At 36.7% G+C, this 19,339-nt stretch overlaps 2 protein-coding genes across 2 annotated transcripts; one reads left to right on the forward strand and one right to left on the reverse strand.

Annotated features, from left to right (window-relative positions):
• The first annotated feature begins 712 nt into the window (after nt 1-712).
• LOC126707088 (uncharacterized) lies at nt 713-2,736 on the forward strand. Its single transcript, XM_050406694.1, has 3 exons — nt 713-2,288; nt 2,401-2,677; nt 2,731-2,736. The coding sequence occupies exons 1-3, from the start codon at nt 2,116-2,118 to the stop codon at nt 2,734-2,736; spliced, it is 456 nt and encodes a 151-aa protein (XP_050262651.1). The 5' UTR covers nt 713-2,115.
• A 2,688-nt stretch (nt 2,737-5,424) lies between these two features.
• LOC126704622 (uncharacterized) lies at nt 5,425-16,896 on the reverse strand. The gene is made up of 18 exons (XM_050403659.1): nt 16,275-16,896; nt 14,323-14,842; nt 13,923-14,183; nt 13,432-13,523; nt 12,426-12,635; nt 11,942-12,346; nt 9,459-9,637; nt 9,162-9,255; nt 8,993-9,049; nt 8,742-8,876; nt 8,548-8,619; nt 8,247-8,360; nt 7,815-7,976; nt 7,557-7,685; nt 7,347-7,448; nt 7,189-7,265; nt 6,555-6,704; nt 5,425-6,241 (listed from the first exon to the last, which is right to left on the reverse strand). Exons 1-18 carry the CDS (start codon nt 16,809-16,811, stop codon nt 5,668-5,670), a joined length of 3,870 nt encoding a protein of 1,289 aa, XP_050259616.1. The 5' UTR covers nt 16,812-16,896; the 3' UTR covers nt 5,425-5,667.
• Between the last annotated feature and the right edge of the window lie 2,443 nt (nt 16,897-19,339).

Below are 19,339 nucleotides of genomic sequence, written 5' to 3' on the forward strand. Positions count from 1 at the left end.
AAAATATTAGGATCATTTGTAGGATCGTAGGATCGTATGGGATCCTACCAATCCTACCATTCGGCTTTTTTTTCTTTTTTTCTTTTTTAAGTGGGATTCATTTGGGTCATTTGGGTAAGTCCGGTAAGATAATCCATGGTCCACCTAAAGGTCCTAAACCCACAAGCTCAATGGGTTATCAGAACCCAATAATGAATTGAAGTCCCAAATTTACCCCTACCTCAACATAAAATCTCAAAAAAACCCATACTACTTAAGTTTAACATTTTCAAAAACAAAACCTAAATATTTTAGAAAAACTAAGCCCCAGCACCTCTGTCCCGTGCCTCTACCGTCCTCTGTCAAAAACCTAGCACCTCTCACCCTCTCAATGGGGAGGCATTGCTGCCTTTAAGCTTTCTTAAGTTTAATGTTTTAAAAAACAAAACCTAAAATATTTAGAAACATTCAACGCCAACAACTCAGTCTCGCGCCTCCTCAATCCTCTTTCAAAAACCTAGAACCTCTCAGCCCTCTCAATGATGTTGTCGTGAGCCATCGCTGCCTTTAAGCTTTCTGGTAATTTGTTTTGGTAGTTAGTAGTTTATCATTTATTTGTACTTTGATAGCTTGATTCCAGATTGTTGTGTTGTGTTTATGATTTTGACAAAGCTTTTAAGGTTTTTATTTTTCTATTTTGTTAACTAAATTAAGTAAAATTTGAAAAATTATGAAACAGGATCTTCAGTATTTGATTCTTTGAGAAATATTAGTAAACACAATTAGTAGTTTAGAATTGCACACAACTTGTTTGATGAATTTTCTGTGTGATTTTTTGAGCATGCTCTGTATCTTGGTGTCTTCTTTGCAGCTCTAGTACAAATATACAATGTTTACTTTGGCTAGCAAGAAAATTAAGCGAAAAAATGCATAAGGAAATAAGTTTGACCTGGGTTGGGAACATGGTGTTGAAGTAGGTTCAAGGCAAGTTCAATGTAATTATTGCAAAGAAATTCATAGTGGGGGTATATATCGGCTGAAGCATCATTTAGCTAGGACTAGGAAAAATGTTTCAGCTTGTCCTAGTGTGCCAGAAAAGGTGAGGGAAAAATTTGTGGCTCTTTTGTATGCCCAAGCTGAAGCATCTATAAAAAAGAAAAGGTGGTGTACTATAGAAGAAAAGGATGATGGCAGTGATGATTAATTAGTTGAAGTACAACAACTAAATTCATCAAAAGGGAGGGCCAGACACATAGGCTCCATGAATAGGTTTGTTACCAAAAAAAGCAAGTAACAATGAATCATGTGTTTAAAAAAGGAGAACGTGATCTAATGATCCAACAAATTGCTAGATTCTTCTACACTAGTGCCATCCCTTTTAATTGTGTCAAAAATCTGGAGTTTCTGCGAATGATTGATATGATTTCAAGATTTGGAATTGGCCTCAAGCTTCCTTCCTATCATAAGATTAGGGAGACATGCTTGAAGAAAGAGGTAGATTTTACACAAAAAATGTTTGAAGAATATAAGGTTGAATGGAAAAAAACAAGTTGTTCAATTATGTCTGATGGCTGATCTGATAAGAAAAGGAGATCCATCTGTAATTTTTTGGTGAATAGTCCCAAAGGAACCATTTTCCTATACTCTATAGACACATCTGACATATATAAAACAGCTGAAAAAGTTTGTCAAATGTTAGATGAAGTTGTGGATAGGGTTGGAGAGGAGAATGTTGTGCAATTGGTGACTGACAATGCTGCAAACTACAAACTAGCTGGAGAGATGTTGATGCAGAAGAGAAAGTGCTTGTTTTGGACTCCATGTGCTACCCATTGCTTGGATTTGATGCTTGAGAATTTTGAAAAAAAGATTGAGGACCATAAGTACACAATTGCAAAGGAGAAGAAGATTACAACATACATATATTTTAGAGCTATGCTTTTAAATTGGTTGAGGGATTTCACTAAAGGGAGGGAATTGATTAGACCTGCTGCCGCTAGATTTGCAACATCATATTTGACATTGTCATGTCTTAATGAGTTCAAAGGAGAATTGATGACAATGTTTTCTTCTGAATAATGGAGGTGTAGTAAATTTGCAAAAACAAAAGAAGGGAAAAGAATTCATGTCATAGTTATGGATAACAACGGCTTTTGGCGACTTGTTGTCAAATGCTTGAAGGCTACAATACCTCTTTTAAAGGTACTTCGCATGGTTGACTCTGATACACCTCCTATGGGATTCATTTATCTAGAAATGGAAAAAGCAAAAGAAGAAATACAGAAAAATTTCAATAATGTTCAAAAGAGGTAACCATTTTATTTATATCTTCCTTAAATTTACATTTGTTTTTAATTCATTAGCTTATTAAATATATAGTCTTTTTTTTTTTAATATAATATCCAGTGTTTTGAATTGTAGTTACAAAGAGATATGGGATGTTATTGATGATCGATGGGAAATGCAACTTCATAGGCCTTTGCATGCTGCGGGATACTATTTGAACCCTTCTATTCATAATGATCCTTCTTTTGATTTGGGTTCAGATATCAAATTAGGACTATATACGTGTCTTCAACGAATGGTTCTAGAAGTTAGTGATAGGAAAAAGATAGATGTCCAACTTGAAAAATTCAAACAAGCAAAGGGACTCTTTGGTATTGAAGCTGACATACTAGCCAGAAATACTAACAGCCAGGTAACAATTTTGTTTTTCGTTTTTTGTTTTACATTCAAATTCATCTTTATTAGTTGTAGATTATATTCTTAAGCCTAAGATATTATAATTCATACATGTATCAGCTGAGTGGTAGGACTCATATGGAGATGACTGTCCTGAATTGAAAAAATTTGCTATAAGAATATTGAGCTTAACATGTAGCTCATCTGGTTGTGAAAGAAATTGGAGTGCGTTTAAAATGGTAAGACCAAATGACTTTGGTATATTATGACAAGATTTTCCATTTTTTTTCTTAGTAAAAGTTTGTTTCTTCCCCCCTCCCCTCTGTTTGAGACTTCTTAATTAAAATTGTTACAATTATAGGTACATTCAAAAAGGAGAAATCGCTTACACCAGAAAAAAAATGAATGACTTGGTCTTCGTTATGTACAACTTGAAGATAAAAGAGAAAAGAGCTAAACCATTGAGTACAAAAGAAGAAATTGGTTTGGAGAATTTGTCTTCTGATGATGAGTGGTTAGCAACAGATTCTGTAGATTCAGAAGATGATAGTGCAGATTTTGAAGAAAATGAAGGTATTAATTTATAACTTTAAAGCCTTCCTTTATAGCTAATATTTATACAAGTTACCTATGTATAGTTTGAATGTGTGACCACTAATCACTAATTTATATTTGTATACTTATCAAAAAAATTTGTATATTTTGGTTATCAATGTTGGGTGATGATGAGGTTTCAAGAGTTGCTGCCAAAGGAAAAAGTGTGCTAGTTCATGATGTTAGTGATGAATATCATGAGAATGATGATGGTTCTAATGATGATGATAGTGATGGGCCCCTACCTGGATTTGAGAGAGTTAGGGATTTTGATAATTACGCCATGGATGTTGATACTAGGAAGGATATAGATGACAAAATAGGATATGACAATGACAGTAATTAGATTAGAAGAACCTTAGAATGAGAATTCTCTTTTGGATTTCATATTTGTAATTAGCTAGCTTACCTTAGATTGAGAATTCTCTTTTGGATTACATATTGTAAATTTGTAGTTAGCTATTTTTATATGCTAACTAGCCTAACTTATTTTGGATTTGGAACTTAGAATTTGGAAAACATTTTCTATATGTGTAGATAATATTTTGGTACTTAGTTGCTAATTAAACATGTACTGAACTTTTTAGTTACATTATGTCAAAAGTTAAATATATTTTATTTCGTTAGAATGACATAAGAACGATGTAGTGCGTGCAAATTACATTTTATGATGCAATTTTTTTTTTTAATGGATGGATTCATATTTTAAGTGATTATATAACATACAAAGTCACTATCAATAGGTTTTTTGCTTAAAATCTGAAAATAGGTAGGATCTTACGATCCACGATTCGATCCTATGATTCACAATCCTACCTACCTCTCACGATCCTACGTAGGATCCCGATTTTGACAACCTTGCTTGCTAGTATGTTGCTTGAGATCAGCCAAAATATCCATGATAATCTTGTGATTTATTACACCATAAAGTAACTAAACAACAATTGTTTGAACACATATTAGCCAAAGAGCTGTGTAGCTCAACGGAGACGTGTAGAGTTCAAATCTCTATACCCCATTGTAACTATTGAATTCTCAAAAAAAAGAGCACACATTAGCCCTGCACACTCAAAAGGGCACATGAAGAACTGGCATGTGTAACTGCTTTTTTCTTTTTAATCTATTTTTTTAGCCCATTCCTTTTGTTTCTCTTAAAATCTTGCACTTCCAAGTGTTTTAGCTTTTAAATCTCCCATCACTTGATGCAGCATGTGGCATGCTGAAGGGAAGACGTTTATAGGCTGATGGTTGAGGTAATAATTAATAATCAAAAAGGTGCTATCTGACTAGAAGACCACACAATTTTAGATTGATATAGAAAGGAAATTTTTGGAGCTAATAAAAAACCTCCTAGGGAACCCAATATTTCATTGGTAAGGCATGTTTTTTTCCAGAACTTTTTTTTTAGAGAGAGTTTCAATTTATAACGTCCGTTCTTAATGATAACTCTTTATCATCAAACTAAGACATCAATCGGTTTTTGGTGTAAACGAAGATTGAACTTTAGATTTCTTATTCAACTATCAGAAACATTTCCAGAACTAAATGACGAATAGTATTTCATATTCTCCCAATAAACTTGGTTCACAACTTATCTTAACAAAAGACGAAAAAAAGAGGGGAGGAGGAGAGAGATTCATTAAAAGAAAGACCAAAAATTAATACCATTTTGTTATTAATTAAAGAATCAAACTTATGAAATAATTTCAATTTAAAGCTCATCCCATCTTCTTGATTTATTTTAGTTCCTCTGAGCAATAACAAAGCAGAGAGACAAAAAATTCACTGATTAAACTCTGTTTCACATAAGCCTACTATTGTAAAACAATTTGGCTCATTGAACAGAATGGGTAGAGAGAGCTAACTCCATTAAAGAGAGAAAGTTGAACTTGGATAGAAAGTTACTGCCCAAAAATAAAACCTAGTTACCTAAGTGAAACACAGTTTTATTAATGGTTTTCCTTCTTTTTTCATAGAAAAACAAAAAAAGAACAAATATGAACTAAGGCTTTGGGCCAGGAAACCACCACGGGCCCATTAACAGGACTTCGCAGTTGCCCTAATTAGACTTCCTTTTCCTAACACCATTTGATCGAAAAATTATCTTATGAGACCGTTTTATTGATGAGAGAAAAATATTAAAACCTAAACTACCAATGACATTATAAATACAGATCATCAAAACATTCTATAAATAACAAAAAATATTTCAGTTATGGGTTTTTCCCATCATATTGTAGTTACAGAGAACCAACATAATACCTTGATTCCTATCTAATTTACACCTTACAAAAATTGGAGCCCCCAAATAAAATTACCAGGAACAAAAAAACAAATCAAAAAAAAAATTTCAAAACCTGTAGTATTGCACATCTCTGAGTTGATGTATTAAAACAATTAGAAAGTTCTCCTTCACCTGCTCTTTTTCTTGCTGCCTTTCTTTTGACTCTTTTTAATCTTCAAGCCCCTGGTCGAGAGTGCACTTGAGACACTTTTGCCTTCAAGTTTTTTCGTCATCTTTACCACACTTGCCATTCCTTTTCTTGCGGCTGCACGATGCTCAGGTCTACGGCTCATCATTTTGCGATCAAGCGGCCAATATGCATATGGTTCAAGCTTGCCCTTCTTCTTCAAGTCCCCACCTGCCTTTTTGCTAGAGTACTCACTACCAATGTACGCCCAACCAGAGTCTGATGTTTTCCTGCGCTTCTGGTTTGCCTTCGAGGAATTTGCTGACAAGTGACTATCTGCTTCACTCTTTGGATCGTAATCAGTTTCAGAGGGAGTTTCCTCCGGTTCTTCTTCCTCACGAATAATCAAGCGCCCTTCAGGGTCCAGTTCTGGCTCATCTGAATCTGCCTTTCGCTTGAGATGTTTTGATCGAAGAGCTGATAATGTTTTTTGCCTATCGAGCAAGTCAAGTGGCTCATCCTCAAGTTGGTCAAGCAAGTGTTCAGGCAAGCTCACACCTGCTCTTCTCTTGGAGCTGGAGAGAAAAATTGGATTTGTTATGACGTGAAGTAAAAGTTGATAAAAACACAGGGTGACGTTCAATGAAGCAGCTAACAATATAATTACAAGAAATTATCTTATTTAGGCCAGGACAATTTAATTGTCACGCTTTTTTTTTGGGGGGGGGGGGGGGGGGTGTACATTGCTCACGATTGGACTGAACCTTGTCTACTATGAGATCCCCAGACAGTCATTGACCTACACACATTCATCTTTGACAGCCCAAAATGACATTCTCCAATCAATTATGTAGATAAAATGAGCAGACTCAAAGGTCCAAAACTGACCGTAATGAAGCTGCTTTGGATTTTCGCTGTGAGGGAGCCTTGCTCTGTTGACTAGTCATTGTCCTGCCATCCATATACTCAGCATCACTTCCCTCAGTTTCTTCATCGCCAAAATCAGAAAATATTTTTGTGTGATTCCATCTGCTTAGCCTGAAAAAAAATTAAAAAATTAAAAAAAAAAATTTACAAAAGTCACCAACGTGCGGGTGAAGTAGTGAGTCTAGTGACTAAAAACAGATGGATTCTTTTTTTTTGGAGCATGAATTTGAATTTGTATGACATTGATTCACACAATGGCTGTTCACTACTTCAATAGCTCCCATAGTTTACAAATTGAAGGCATTCGTTTGATTTTGTATACTATGCGAGTACCAGGAGCCAGATGCCTCAGTGCTAGCCTAGCTACATTTAGTCCACAGAGACTTCTGGTACAGAACACATGGCAGTTGCCACACCAGCACAGTGACACTGTGCCTACTTCATGAAACTAGAAATTGGAATGTATTAAACATATATCAGAGCATTGAATTCATCTAAACATCAAGGGCAGAAGCACAAAGACATGTGTGTTCATCTTCACATATGTAGTATATGTATATACATCTATGAAAATTATATTACAACAGATTGAAACCTGGACGTTGTTGCCTTTGATAGTTGAGACCTTGCTTCTGAATTAGCCCTTAGTTTCTTCTCATTCCGTTCCTTGATCTGTGTTTGACAAGTATCACATAAATCAGAAACAATACCCACTTTGGTTTTTATTCTACCATATGATGACTTTCCACTGACCTTCCGTATATTAGTAAGGAGTTTCATGTGTTCCTCAGGCATTACAGCCTTAACCGCTTCCAGACCGCATTTCTTAATAAGAATTTCCAGGAGAAGCTTAACCTGAAAGCAATTCAAAATTATCCAAAGAGAACTTGGGATGATCAGTATATGAACTCAGCCATTTGCCATAGCAACTGAAGAGAGTAACAAAATTGCTGAATAACCTACTTTAGCTTTAAAGTGGATTTTGGTGTTATCTTGCCACTTCACCACACCTTCCACCATGCTCCTCAAGTGCGTATGCAACCCTTCAGCTTCTGATTTTGTCACCAACACCTTCAACAAACCTAAATTAGCCTGCATTGAACAACAATAAAGGATGAGTTAAGATAAGATCAGATAGAAAGAGAGAGTAATAGAATACTTAGTTCCACAAAACCAACAAAAATGAGAATAAATTACATATCTCAAAGGACAGGGGAAAACCTTATTTATTTCTCTATTTTTTCTCTTAAGGAGGAGAAATGCGGACGGCAGTACATTCCAAGCAGATGAAACAAGATCCGAGAACTCATAAGCCAAGCGAGCTAAACCTCTAATAGCAGCACTGACCATGTGAGGTGTCTCACCAGCAAGTCCTCCGGCCACCTTCAACCATAAATAAACTTTGCTTAGTAAAGTTCTAAAAGTAAATTTTACCACATAATCAAATTCAAGATGACATTTAGTCAATAGCAATATTTTTGTTTTACGTTTTTTTTTTTTTTTTTTGGTATTAAAGGCAAATTAACAGGATATTTTTGGCATTTCTAAAAAAGTATCTAAGCAAGTGCTATAATCAATTATTAGCTCAAAAAAAAAGAAAAAAGTGCCATGATCAGTTTAGTAATGAAAATTATGAAATGGTTTGATCAGTACCATGTTAAAAAATTGATACAAGTTTTCTCTATTTCCGCCTTTCTCTTCATCGCCACATGCATGGCCAATTTCGACAAGAATTTCATATGCTCTGTTTCTTGTTTTTTTATTTACCTGCAAGAAAAAATTACAACAGAAGACAGATAATCATATATTAAGAAGAAATTTCAGAAGATATTGGGTGTTGCATGTGTCCAAAGATTAAGGATGAATTTAAATAATAACGCTCCCATAATAATCACACCAACCAAGAAAAAGGATGGGTAAGGGGGTGGGAGAGCTACTTTGCTAACACATGTACCTCTTTAAGAGCAAGTATTATTTCTGTTAGGAAAGACATAATAATGTCACGTCGCATCTGCTCTGAACCATCCTGTGAACAAAAGCATAAATTCTTAAGTCAACATTATGATGCATACTTATCAAGTTTAAACCTAGAGCTATTTTAGTTGTGATATTAAGTTTAAAAAGAATCTCATCTCTATCTTTAACTACCTTGCAAACATGGACTATTATAAAGTACAGGCAATCAAGTCTGTGACGCTTAGCAGAAAAATGGCATGAAGGTAGCACTTCAGTCATAAGATTATGCATTTCCTTGTGCTTTGATGAGAGATACTCATTGCGTTTCTGCCCACACAAATTCACAGCAAAGAGATACATCACTTAGACAATATGTAAAATACGCAATGACAGATGGTAAAATTACAACTTAAAAGCTCCTGCAATGGCAAAAAGAGACATACCATAAGAATAACAGAAAGAACTTTGTATGCCTTCTTCTGTATCAGACCATCAACATCCTGCAGTTCAAATACTCACCCTTTCTGAAGTAAATAAATTTGATTTTGAGGGGTTTCCTCCATAAACAGAAAAAAGGTAAATTCACCAGATTATATAAAATCATTTACAAACCTGTAATGCAGGCTTTATTGGAACAAACAAAAGATCAATTTCTTTTGTGCTCAGACCAGGCAAAAGTGAAACTGCCAGGTCAAATAGCCTAGCCCTGAAGTTAAGATGAAGGAATAATTACAATGTCAAATATTGATGAAACCCAAAAAGTGTTCATTTCATGAACAAAAAAGAAACAATTTAAGACTTTATAATTGACAAATGATGCATAATAGACCAAAAAGCCATCAGAGATTCAGAAGCATGGCCAAAATGTTAAAAAATAGAATGAGACAAAAATGGGTGAAAAATTAACACCTCAAAAGTGATAGCGAATCTTCATTTGACGCACCGTCAATTCGCATAGAATTAGAATTTCTTGAATTTCCTGGTTTGGCAGCCTGTTGAGTAACTCTCAAAAGCTTCTGCATCGTAGTATTAAAGAACCTTGATACTACTTCTTTATCTGATATGGATGCAAATTCATTGATTGTGGACTGCATGGTGCAAACAACATTATTAGAGCATTCACATCAAAGCTATTAAAATTAGGTAAATTGCTATTTTAGCAACAACACTAAAAAAACTCACTAGATCAAAATTGCTAAATCTAAAATTTTTTGCCATCTAGCTACAGTAAACTGCCATCTATAGCAGTTTAGAGCATTCACAACAGTAGAGCTAAAAATTTAGCTATTTAGCTCCACCAAAAGTTACTTTATCTATTTTACCTACACACATGCTACAGCAGTGAATTTATTTTAGCTTTCAACACAATAAAATAATATAAATATCACAATAAAATAATATAACCACTACAATAAAATAATATATCTTTTTATGGTGTTAATATAACCACTACAATAAAATCATATATCTCACTACCCAAAAAACATCCACAGCACCAATCACAACCACTTCTACCATCAGCCACAGCCACAACCACCACCACCACCACCAGTCCACAACAAGAAAAAAAAAAAAAAAAAAAAAAAAAAAAAAACCAACCCAAATCTCCAATCTTTTTCCTCAACCCAAACCAAACAAAATCACCAATCACAAACAAGCACAACGTCAGCGAGCTGGGTCGGCAGAAGGGGAGGGTCGGCGAGCTCCATGGGTTTCCCAGTCAGGTACGGCTGGTGGGTCAGCTTGAGACTGATCGCGAATGGTGGATGGCAGCTTGAGACTGGCGGGTCGGCAAATGGTGACGTGGGTTTGAGGCTGATCGGCGGTTTAGGACGGCTGGTGGGTAGGCTTGAGACCGGAGTTGAATGATGTGAGAGACTGGAGTGAGAGACCGAAGTTGAGAGAGTGAGAGACCTTGAGAGAGATGTTCAAAGATGAGATGAGAGTGAATGAGAGAGAGGCACGTATTATTTTAATCACTGGCTGATTAAAATAATTTTTTTTTTTTTAGCTCTCAAGAACAGTGCACATCTATTTATAGATGTGCATTGTAGCAGTGGAGCTAAAAAAAAAAGATTTAGCTCCACTGCTGGAGCATGTTTTTTGTGATGCTGGAGCTAAAAAATACCAATATACCAATATAACACCACTACTGTGAGTGCTTCCACTGCTGGAGCATGTTTTTTGTGATGCTGGAGCTAAAAAATACCAATATACCAATATACCAATATAACACCACTACTGTGAGTGCTTTTACTGAAGCAACAGAGTTATAAAAATAAATAAATAAATTTATTGGTCTCTCTCTCTCTCTGGCCGAGCCTCTCCCTGCATTCTCCCCCCTTCTCTTCAATCTTTTTTTCTTTTGGCAAGGGCTATTCAAGCTCATCTTTGTACCTGCTGGTGACACAAGGTCCGGTGGTTGGCACCCTCACATCATTCCGATTATCGTTTCAGTTAGCTCCTCTCTGACCCTCCTCCTCTCTTCCTTGTCCCTCTCTCTCTCTCTTTTTCTCTCTCTCTCTCACGGTGGTCAGATCTTTGTTTTTGTTTTTATTTTTGTTTTTTTGGTTGGTGGTGGATGCTGTTGTGGTTTTGGGCTTGTGATTTGGTTGTGATTTTGGGGGTTCCGGTTGTGGGTGGCAGTGACAGTGGCAGTGATTGTTGTGGCTGTGGCGGTGGTGGAGTGGGTTTCGTGATGGGTGGTGGCTGGTGTTTTTTTTTTCAGTGGTGGTGGCTGGGGTGGCTACGGGTGGCTGGTGTTTTCTTTTTTAGGTGGTGGTGGCTGGGGTGGGTATGGGTGCCTGGTGCTTTTTTTTGGTGGTGGTGGCTGGAGTGGGTATGGGTGGCTGGTGTTTTCTTTTTTCAGTGGTGGTGGCTGGGGTGGGTTTGCTGAGACAGATAGGAAGAGAGAGAAAGAAGCATATATGGAAGAATATAAAAATAATATTTAAATTAAGCGGTAAAAAAATAAAACCTTGGTTGTTGGGGTATTGTAAAATGAGGTGTTAAAATAGATAAAGTATTCATTTGAGTTGCTAAAAGCTAAAATTTTTAGCTTTCTTACTGTGAATCCTCTTATAAACTTTACAATAATGCTAGATGCTAGAACCTATAACAACTTTTGTAAAGTGAAAAACAACACTAAATTTGAGGTTTCAATCAATATAAAGTATATTATGTTACAGTCCAACCAGCGATCTTCAAGTAAATACTTTGTCCCACTTTCTAGGCTCAGAAGCAAAAGTTGACAAATAAATAAATAAATAAGTGCATACACAGACACATGTTATATCTCTATATATAGTTAAAAAGAAACTTAAAAATAGAATCTGTTTGCCTGGTGACCATGACAAATGAAGCAGTAAACGCAATTGAGATAGAATAAGTACCTGCAAAGAACCACCATCATCTTTTGTAGATTGCAGGAAGACACCAGACAAAACATTTAAAAATTCACGAGCAGATGACCTAAGTGCATTCAAATTATCTGCTGCCACCTGTGGGGTATAGTGGGACACTGCTCGCTGTCTGGCAGTACCTTCTTCAAGACCAGGCATCTCATTTTTTTGTTCCATAATTCTCTTATTCTGTTGAATAAGAATCTGCAAACTGGAGCATACTATTCCACGAGTATCAGCTTCTTCCTGAAGCGCACTGCATAAAGCTTTCTCTAGATCCTTGAAATTTTCAGCAGTATCCAAAGGATAATTGCAAAATGAAGGCAACAAGGACCACAAAGAGTAGACAAGTCCATTAGCCCTCATTGACGAAGAAACTTGTCCTTGTAGCTCAAGCTGCCAAAAGTCAAACTACTTAGCAAATGCCATAAAGAAAGAGACAAACAGCATCTAATTTGTATAAAAGGTTTCATACCTTTTGAGATTTCTGCTTCATCATTCCAACCATACCCAAAATGGACTCTGTGAAGAAGCTTAAACGAGCACCAACAATATACTGCTTCAGAATTGGAAAGAGCCAATCATTTGCCTCAGATAGCATTTTAGCCTCCAAATTAAGAGGTACAAGGCCCAAGAAAGTTTCAGGTCCTAATGCACCAATAGCTGATCCAAGGCATTCATGCAGCTGCATATTGATGAATCAGTATAGTTAGTGCATATTGCAAAGATGAAAACTAGTACATAAAAGCACGTAAATGGGGTTGCTTCCACATTATCTTCAGCAAAGATATGCATAATAGCAGTACAGTCTGCAGCTAAGAAACTGTAGCTTACTACTGCCAATGAGTGCTATACATAAAAGTCTTCAAAAGGCTCCAAAACTCTTCCGGAAGGTTATAACCCAAAAATTTAATCAATATCTAACAGCAGGTTCTACATTATTGCTGATGTATGCATCTCCATCAACAAACCACAATAATGGATCACAACAATACTGAAATCTATTTAAAAAGTAAAGCACTATACAGTTTGCAAGTATCTTTTGGTCATTGCATTATGTCCCATTAACAATTGCTATTGGATCAAAAGGCTCCAAAACTCTTCCGGAAGGTTATAACCCAAAAATTTAATCAATATCTAACAGCAGGTTCTACATTTTTGCTATCCAGCACAAAATGGTTATGATTGAAGGATTTAAACAAGGACCAGCAGATCTCCCGGAAAAAGAGGATATAGAGATACAGGACATTTTCATAGAAATCTCTAAACAATATATAGCAATCAAGCAAAGATATACCAAATGAGGAAAAAAATCCAGAACTCCAAAAAAATGGATGGTATGTTGTTCGAATAGCAAATCCTATATCTTCAACTGACACAACTCTCAACCATATCCATAGGTTTAAATCAGATATGGTGATATTACGATCATTTATAGGTATAGTATGACAATACTGACAATTAGAAAAATAGCACAATACCTGCTTCCTGAAAGGAAAATCTTCATCAGGTAACTTCTGCATTTTAGCCAAGCTGCTAAGAATCCCCCTCAAAAAGTAAGAAGAATAATGCCCTGTATGAAAGAAATTCGATAACAAAATAATATTATAAAAATTTAGACCTATATGTATAAAAACAAACATATGACATACTAGCCAGCAGGCTTGTAGCCCTATTGGCACCTAGCCCAGTCCCCAAATCCCATGTCATGGTTTGACTCCCCTCCCCCCCTCCCCTCTCTCCCCAGGGGAAAAATAAAAAAGTGTACAGCATACTAGAAGATCAAAGTACAAATTAAACAGAAGTGAAAACCATCTGATGAAAGAATGAGGGAGATCATCCCTACACATAGGATCAGATTGCTTAATCTTATTACAAATCTATGTTTCTGATACAATGAGCTGGGAATCAATAGTAATCTCAAAGTGAATAGAACTAGAACAAAATAAGTTAGATACAGCAACAGGATTACCTAATTTATCAAACATAGTCGAGACAACTCGAAATGCGACATCCCAGACAGCAGTATAGTGATAGTCAAGTAAGCTTTCAATAATTGCACATACTTTTTCAATGATAGTAGGTCCAGTCCTCCTTGAATCATTGTGTGCATTCATCAAAATCTGATCCACTCCTTGTTTTATCAAGCTTTCATCAATGCAAGCATTTATCAGACTCTTAAATGCACCCATGGCTGCATATACAGCCTCCTCATGTTCAGATGCCAAAATATCTGCCAAAACCAAAGAGAGAAATACACTAGCACATTGTCACTTTTGTTTGGTTGAGTCAAACAGATATTAAAAAAAATAACATGAAAAAGGGTTCTATAATCTATGAAAAAAAAAAAAAAATTTAAAATAAAAACAGACCTTTGAGTGCATTGAATACAGCAGGGAGCTTTGTCACACACATTTGCCTATCAAGTGAATACACTTTAATCATTCCAACATCTAGCAAGCGAGCAGCGAATGTCATGGCATCCACAGATGTCTCAATTGTGGAGACAGATAGGGCTATTGAGCTTAACAAATCGAGCAATGCATCAGGAGAAACATCTAAAGCTGGGACAAGACAAAGTGAATACAAACTATCTGTTATTCGCCTTGAGACTACAGGTTGATTCAGCTCCAATAGACTTTTGAAGTGCTTGAGGATGCTAGTTGTGCACTTCAATGACATATATGGAAGGCACTCTTTCAAGGCATCTAAAACAAAAAGGACCTCCTGTGCTCCTTTGTGACCTTCGTTGCTATTCACATTTGATCCACCAGCAAGCAGAAGAGACCTTTCAAATATCTTTGTAATGCCTTCACTTGCTGGTCCCAGCAGCGATGTTTCCTGAAATCTCGATAAGACATCTCGAAGACACAGATGTGATTGCCTTCTCACCTGTTCAAAATCAAATTAACACAGCTTCAAGGGTTAAAAACTAAATAGCACTGATCATCCTAAATGTTCAAAACCCATATAATTTTTTAAAAAAGTGAATCATATATATTATATTAAAGCTGAAACACAATTAGAATCCAAATTAGTTTTTAATTGTTGCTTGATTTTGCCCCACGTTTCAATTTAATTTTCTTAATTTCAATGACAAGTGACTCATTCATAATACTCAGCTTACTCACCTAGGTAAGACCACCTCATCATCGCTATTGTGACGCACAAGTTACAATCTAGTTTCAATTAATGGACCAACATCCACATATCCTTTATAGCGTGTTTGATGCGTAATCATATTGAGGTACAATTCCTTAGGTGTTGTACTTAGTTTCCCCAATTAAATTCAACTACATGGATAAACAGTGTTTATACACACACACACATAAGTAACGGTATTTTATTAAGAGAGAAGACTAATTCATGTTCACGATGATGAACACAAAGTAACTCAAAAAATTACAGAGAATTATACACAAAATGACAAACGAAATGAATCATTGAACTCAAGAATGGAGTTGATATGTGTAAAACCCCACACACAAGGCCAACTACACAGTTTGAATCAACAAGGATTCCAATTGAGCCATTGGTTTCTTGGTATCTTCAAAAGTGCAGCTATTATGTTCCCCCCCACAAGCAGTGTCATCTTGTCCCGAGGACAATTAAATTAAATTCAGCATATGTGGTTCTTTGGTCAATGCAGCCAAATTGTTGAATTTAATTAGAAACCGAAGGTAAAGCGCTGTAACTAAGTTTTACCAATAATATATTTGTCCCAAAATACCTAATTGATATTGTGTGATAACCAGTCCAAAAGATTATAACTTGCAGAATACACCAAATTTACATTCTTTTTTCCATTTCCATCAACAAACCCATTAATCTAAAATCACCGAATTGCCCATAAAACTTTTACAATTAAATTCAACTATGTGACTTATTTGTAACTGCAACCACATTGCTCAATTTAATTAGGGAACCTATGGTAAGCATCTAAAGAACCACAACTAAGTTTTTCCCATAATGTATTGTCCCAAAAGACCTGATTGAAAGTAAAGGTAATCTTTATGAACTACTTAACTAGGTGGTTTCTAGCGAGCTTAACTAGTAAACTCTTTGTAAAGCCTCTTATCATTGAATAAGATACCTGGGTTCTAATCCCAACCATTATGGAACGGATGTCATAAGTTCAAATTCCTATCTATGACCAAAAGAAATGTGAAATAACAAGTCCAAAAGATTCTAAATTTTCATAATACACCGAATTCGCATTCTTTTTCCATTTCCATCAACGACCCCATTTAAAAAAAATCACAAAATAAACAGGAAAATCACATAATTTATATCTAAACAAATAATAAAACGAAAACCCAATGACCTTAGGGCGCTCATCGATGACGAATCCCAATAGAACACCGTACAACTGAGAAGCTTCGGACCAGGTGAGAGCGTTGTCACCGACAACGAACCAATGCGAAACGCATTTCAATCCAAAAGTTGTTGCGGCGGGTGACGAGGACGACGAGGGCAACGACCTTAGCAGCCGGAACAAGAGCTGAGACAAGAACTGCCGCTCCTTGTTGAGAACGGCGGCGGAGATTCTGGGGAGTACCAGGTGGAGGATGATGAGGAGCGGTTGGATGACGTGGACAGGAGGCTCGGTGATTGGGTCGGCGGAGGTGAGGCGGTCCAAGGAGGAGCACGCGGCGGCGAAGTAGGCGGCGGGAGTGGAAGGGAGGGATTGGTCTTTGAGAGTTTGAGAGATGTCGCCTATGACTGCGCAGAGGTGCTGGTGATCTTCTTTCAAGGACCTGCCGAAGCGAGAGAGGATCCAATTGCAGAGGTCTTCGTTGGAGTTGGTGATGGTGAGTGATTCTAGGAACAGTGTGGGATCCTCCATTTCGATGCCTTCCATGGTTGCAGCAAAAACCCTGGCTCAAAGTCGGGGGAGGTTGATGATAGTGATGCCAGGTTCAGCTAGGGTTTTAGAGATAAAAGAAAGAGCGGTAATTATTTTTATTATTATTATAATATATTTGCCTTTTTTTTTTTTTTCTTCTTCTTTTTCTTTTCCAGAGGAAAAAAAAAAGTCTAAATATTACGGATTAAATTGCAAATTACATCATTTAAATTTGGGGTTTTTGTAATTTTTTTTCTTTTAAAAATTTGAATTTGAACCCCTAAGGTTATATAATGCTTTGATTCATGGTCATGTCACTTTTTAGGAAGTGATTAAATGGCCAATAAGCTTACAATCTTAACAATTTTTTTTTAAAAAAAAAGAAAAGAAAATAAATGGTTAAAGGAAGTCACTAGTGTGACTTCTCTACCTAAATGTTACCATAGGAGTCATAATTGCTATGTGGCTAAAATTTCATTTATAAGAAGCACTAACATATCAGTGGTGGGGGAGAAGTCATCAAAACCTAATAAACACCACATGGTGAAGTCTTGTTAGCCCAAGACCAAATAAGAAGTCTTTATAATTAATCATATATGCAACATCATTTTAAACAAATGAGTCATTGTCAAGAGTCACTTGGGGGCTGTTTGGATTTGCAAGTTTTCATCACCCATTACTTTGTTTTCATCACTCATAACTCAAAACTAGTGGGTCCCACAGAGAGGAAGTCTGTTTGGCTGTGTTTTCAAGTTTTGTTTCCATTACTCAATTCTCTTATTTTTTAGTGATGAATTATGGAAACTAGAAACAAGTTTTTGGTGTTTTTAAGTTATGAAAATAGAGTTATGGTGGCATTTTGGTAATTTCACTCAACTAATGGGCCCCACGGTCAATGTATAGTCATTTCAATGCCAGCCTTTGCTCCCCCAACGACTCTCTTCATACCAGACCAAACCCCTTTCCCTTCCATTAATTTCTTTCTCTTCTCTTCCCAAGCCAGTCTCTCCATACCCACTAGTAGTTGCTCTCTCTCATCCCGGTCTGCCACTCCATCCTATGTTGTCACACAACCCACATTCAAAGATTATAATTTGTCAAACACAACTCAGATCATCAATGCAAATCCACTCGTGTGGTAGAACTTAATACATAATACAAAATGGGTAATCTCAAATTAATGTCAAGGATTCGAAAAGGCCTCAAAACACCTAATACTTTGACCAAAATTTGAAACCCACCGGATTGGAAAATCAATGAATCAAAGAGGAAAGTACAAGCACCAAACCCATACAAAGGAAACCCATCACTGATATACCCACAAAATTCCTAACTCAATCTAACTCAACCTGGAGAGATGTATAAAGCCACAATAACAAAATAAATGAGGGCGAAGCAAAAAACTCATAGGTCATAATGGAGGAGATCGACGCCACTCCTGCCTGTCGGAGGTGATCTTGCAAGCTAGGTGCCAGTGGAGATTAGCACTAGGTGGATTTCCTTTGCTGGAGATCGGCGCTGTTTGTACTCGCTGAGGTGGAGATCGGCGCTGTTTGGACTTGGTGAGAGGAAGAGAATGGAGGGGCGGAGAGGAAGAGAGAACCGTGTGTTTGGGTATTAGGGGAGAGTGATGGGGAAAAAAAAAAGGAGAAAAGGGGATGTATACGCGGGTATGGTGCTCAGGCAGTGGGTCAGGTATGAGTCCCACAAAAAGTAGAAATATTTGAGTGATGAGAAGCTGAAAATAGTGTGCCAAACATGTGGGGTTTAGGAAATTGGAGTATTTTAAGTGATGAGTAATGAAAATTGAGTGAGGAGTAATAAGTGATGAGTGATGGTTTTTTTAAAACCAAACAGCCTTTGTAGTTTAACTTATTGGCACCTTAGAGCATCCGCACTGGAAATTGTAAATGCCAAATCTAAGGAAATTTTGGCATTTCAAGCCTAAAAGAGTTAGCAGCTGGGATTGTAAAACTGAAGAATTGTAAAAAATTTTAGAATTGTGCTACAGTGCCATTCTAAATGTAGAATGGCACTGTAGCACTATTGTATAAATTTTTTAATCACTTTTATTCTCTCTCTCCTCTGTCTTCTCTTTTTCTTTATCTCTGGGGCTGATACGTTTTCTTCTTTCTTTCTCAACTCTATCTTTCTGTTTTCTTATCTACGCTCTCTCACTCTCTAACTCGCTATTGGTCGAAGCAAGGTCCGTTGAAGGCGTGGTGGTGATGGCATTTGCTGATCGGTGATGGCGTGGGTTTCAAATTGGCGGCGTGGGTTTCAAATCGGTGATAGAGTATTTTCGACGACCTGGGTTTCAAATCGGTGGCTTGGGTTTGCTAATTGGTGGCTTAGGGTTGCTGATCGGTGGCTTGTGGAGATCGGCGAGTCGGTGTGGTGGGTTTGAAGTGATTTCCTCGAGCGTGGGTTTGAAGTGGTTTTTCTTCTTGGTGTGTTTCTGGAAATTTTTTGTGTTTCTTGGCAATTTCCTCGATCGGTGGTGGTAGTTTTTGGCAATTTTTTGTGTTTCTTTTCCTCTTGGT

Source organism: Quercus robur, chromosome 11, assembly GCF_932294415.1.
Source record: "Quercus robur chromosome 11, dhQueRobu3.1, whole genome shotgun sequence".
Lineage (NCBI taxonomy): Eukaryota > Viridiplantae > Streptophyta > Magnoliopsida > Fagales > Fagaceae > Quercus > Quercus robur.

Excerpts from the sequence above, each read along its gene's own strand:
- LOC126707088 (XM_050406694.1), top strand. The coding sequence starts at position 2,116 with ATGGATAACAACGGCTTTTGGCGACTTGTTGTCAAATGCTTGAAGGCT. Across the intron at positions 2,289-2,400 it reads TTCAATAATGTTCAAAAGAG|TTACAAAGAGATATGGGATG; the intron begins GTAACCATTTTA and ends TTTGAATTGTAG.
- LOC126704622 (XM_050403659.1), bottom strand. The coding sequence starts at position 16,811 with ATGGAAGGCATCGAAATGGAGGATCCCACACTGTTCCTAGAATCACTC. Across the intron at positions 9,256-9,458 it reads GATTCGCTATCACTTTTGAG|GGCTAGGCTATTTGACCTGG; the intron begins GTGTTAATTTTT and ends TCTTAACTTCAG. Across the intron at positions 7,977-8,246 it reads TGTATCAATTTTTTAACATG|GTGGCCGGAGGACTTGCTGG; the intron begins GTACTGATCAAA and ends TTATGGTTGAAG.